This window comes from Gekko japonicus, unplaced genomic scaffold (genome assembly GCF_001447785.1).
Source record: "Gekko japonicus isolate JY-2015 unplaced genomic scaffold, Gekko_japonicus_V1.1 scaffold1166, whole genome shotgun sequence".
NCBI classification, from domain to species: Eukaryota; Metazoa; Chordata; class Lepidosauria; order Squamata; family Gekkonidae; genus Gekko; species Gekko japonicus.
The window spans coordinates 503,822-507,187 of record NW_015161988.1 but is presented as its reverse complement, the minus strand read 5'-3'; the positions used below and the strand labels follow the sequence as shown (position 1 = coordinate 507,187).

Sequence of the window (3,366 nt, the reverse complement as noted above, 5' to 3'; positions counted from 1 at the left end):
CTGGATGTTTTGGGCGTGGAGTCTATGGAGGGCAGGGTTTGAGAAGGGGAAGGACCTTAGCAGGGTATAATGCTTTAGAGGGTGGACTCAGTGGCACAGGACCTTGCCAAGGCCCCTCCCCTCCCCAAACCCCGCCCTCCTCAGGCTCCACCCCCAGAAGCTCTAGGTATTTCCCAACCCAGAGCTGACAACCCTAGCCCAGAACCCGCTAGTAAGCGGAAGGATCTAGGCCAGTGTTCCCTCTAAGCTGAGTTGGTGTGAGCTAGCTCACAGTTTTTTAGCCTCCGGCTCACACATTTTTGTCTTAGCTCAGGAAAGATGGCTCCAGAGCAAACTAACTTATGCAGGAGCCAAATCGCTCCCTCACAACTTTAATGCCAGCAACTCAGAAAGTAGAACTTTTGCTCACAAGCCGGGCTATTTTTGGGCAGGAACGCACAGGAACGGAGTTCCGGCTGGCTCCCGAGGTGGCCACGCCCAGCAGGAGTTCATTAGCATAACAGGCCACACCCAACAGCAGAAACTCATTGGAATTGGCTACATTAGGGGTGTGTGGCCTAACATGCAAAGGAGTTCCTTCTACAAAAAAAGCTCTGGGTTTTGACAACAAACAAGGTAAACAGAATAAGAAGCAAAAGGTGGGTGTGGCTGGATGACCACACTTCTGGTAACATGGAGGTATGGCCTAATATGCTAATTAGCTGTACTATCAGGGGTGTGGCCTAATATGCTAATGAGTTCCTGCTGTTGGGTGTGGCCTATTATGCTAATGAGTTCCTGCTGGGCTTTTTCTACAAAAAATGCCCTGGTCATAGTACTGTCCATACAGGTGTGGTTTGGGGAGGGGATAGACTTCAATGGGGTATAATGCCATAGAGTTCATCCTCCAAGGCAGCCGTTTTCTCTAGGTGGATTGAGCTCTGTCTCCTAGACATCAATTGTAATCCCAGGGGATCTCCAGCCACCACCTGGAGGCTGGCAACCCAGGCTAGTGAGTCACCCTGTGTCTCTTGACTGAGGGGCAAGGCAGTTCTTACCCACAGAGAGGACACGTGAGGCGACTGTCAATCGCACGGCCCCTCAGGCAGCTGGCACAGAAGTTGTGGTAACAGTCCAGGAGGCAAGGATGTTCATATTGCTCGTGGCATAGAAAACACACCAGCGGGTGGCAGTTAGCGTTGTCCAAGTCACAGAGGTTCTCCAGGGGGGAGAAAATCCCACCAGACATCTGCAGTAAAAGAAGAGAAAAGGTTATTGTTATCGTCTTTTATCTATTTCCCCAGTAAATGGCCAGTTTGGTGTAGTGGTTAAGGGCTCTAATCTGGAGAATCGGGTTTGATTCCCCACTCCTCCACTTGAAGCCAGCTGGGTGACCTTGGGTCAGTCACAGTTCTCTCAGCCCCCCAAAATAAACCTAGCTCCCCAGAAAAAAAAAACTAGAGCTTTAGGCTGCCAGACAATCTTCGGATCTCCTGGCTATACTACACCCACTGCCACATGATAATTAATTCCAGTAAATGGGCTTTTGATTTATGCAGAATAAGAACCTTGCATCCTCTAGCAACCAGAGGGCTGAAAAACTATGACCATGCTCTCCGAATCTGTATATAACAGAGCTATGCGACTTCTTTTTCTTAACTACAATTTGGAGCCACACATACACAAGAAAAGATTTTGTGCAAGTTAGAATTACCTACTTCTATAGTATGTGTTTCTGCGCTCATCATTGATCTGACTGTGCCTCCTGATTTGAAGGTGGGAAAGCCCAGAACAGTGGTTCATGCAGAGATGTAACAGGCAGCCTCCACTGATTGTAGATAATCCTTCAGTTCTCTATACTGGGAGTGGCTGAATGATCTGGTTATACCAGATGCAAGGAGACAGCAGATGTATGGTCTTGTCTGGCAACATAGGATGATAGGAAAGACCAAGCCAGAACAGAGATCATGAAGAGATGCAGCAGGCATTCTATGAAAGTGGATACTTTGCGTTTACAGGGACTTTTAATGCTTTGGTTAATCACAAAGCTTTCCCGATGGCACAGTAGCCGTCCTCTGGCTGTGTAAGTTTTGGGAATGACTGGACTGTTTGCTTTACCTATTGGAATCTCTCATTCCCTGGGGACCAACAGGGCAATGTGTATTTATAGCAAGCTATGCGCACATTTATGCAGAGGGGGAGTGTGTGTGTAAGGCTTGCATTGACTGCTACAGGTGACCTTCCATTATTAGGCTTGCCCTATGAATTGCAGCTGATGAAGATCCAGTCGCTTGATCTGGGAGCAATTTTATAAATATTTCTTCTCTAGGCATCCAAAATGAAAACATGCTGTTTTCCCTATCTCCAAACCTTTCAGTTCCCCCATATCTTAATTGCTGAAAACTACAAAGGTTGGGGAATCAGAAAGCCTCTCCAGTTGTGAAGAAAATATTCAGAAATGATTGCCTTTTCTGCAGGAAAGATGATACATTTTACAAAAATGGGAGCTAATTTCTGAGTGGACATTTCCATTATAGGGTTTTAGGGAATGAATTGTGCAAAGCATAGTTGTATGTCATCTAGCTACGGATATATGCATTTGGGAGACCTGGTTGTGCTGAAAATTCATGTTTAACCATATGACAAACTAGACACATGTGCCATCTTCACAGATTACAGTTTGCATAGGTGTATATATTTCCTCCATCAGAAAACACGTCCTCTATAGACAGCCTCCCCCCCCAGAACAAAACTGGGAAATGAAAGACCTTCCCCCTCCCATAAGGATACTCTTTGTATTTAAGCCTTATAGTCAACGTAGTATAACGAAAGATTTATAGATGATGAAAAGAGAATGTAGAAATTGCAGTTTTCAAGAGCGAATGCAGCCATTTTTCTGAAATTTCACGAGGTGTTCATGGTGTTCTCCCTCCCTTCACATTCAGGATGTCTGCTGTTAACAGATTGAAAAGATACTTTAATGATGATGGCTTGGTTTTATATAAACTGCTTTTTTAAACCAGCTGCCTTCCTATTAGACCAACAGCTCCCAAATTATGATAGAACAAGGGGGGACCCGTGATACTCACGGGGGGGGGCAGTGTCTCTCTTTCCCCGTTCCCTCTCTTCCCCCCAGTCTCTCTCCCCCCCTTCTCTCTCCCCCCCTTCTCTCTCTCCCCCCTTCTCTCTCTCCCAGGGGTCATTTGGGGGGGGACGCGGGGGGACGCCATCCCCCCGGTGAGGTGCGGGAGGGCGGGGCCTGGAGCTCCCTGCTGGTGCCCGCTGGAGGTCGCCGCCGGCTGTGGGGAGGACACACTTCCGGTGATGTCAGGGGGTGTGGCATATGCTAATGAGTCCCCCTAGCTCTTTTTCTACGAAATGACCCCT

General features: G+C 47.4%; 1 protein-coding gene across 1 annotated transcript in view; it reads right to left on the bottom strand.

The window, feature by feature from the left end:
• Window positions 1–3,366, bottom strand: part of RNF207 (ring finger protein 207) — a 51,715-nt gene that overhangs the window by 42,079 nt on the left and 6,270 nt on the right. The window contains exon 2 of the mRNA XM_015429817.1: window positions 1,038–1,228. Within this exon, the coding sequence (XP_015285303.1) occupies window positions 1,038–1,228 (191 nt within the window). The remainder of the gene's footprint in view (window positions 1–1,037; window positions 1,229–3,366) is intronic.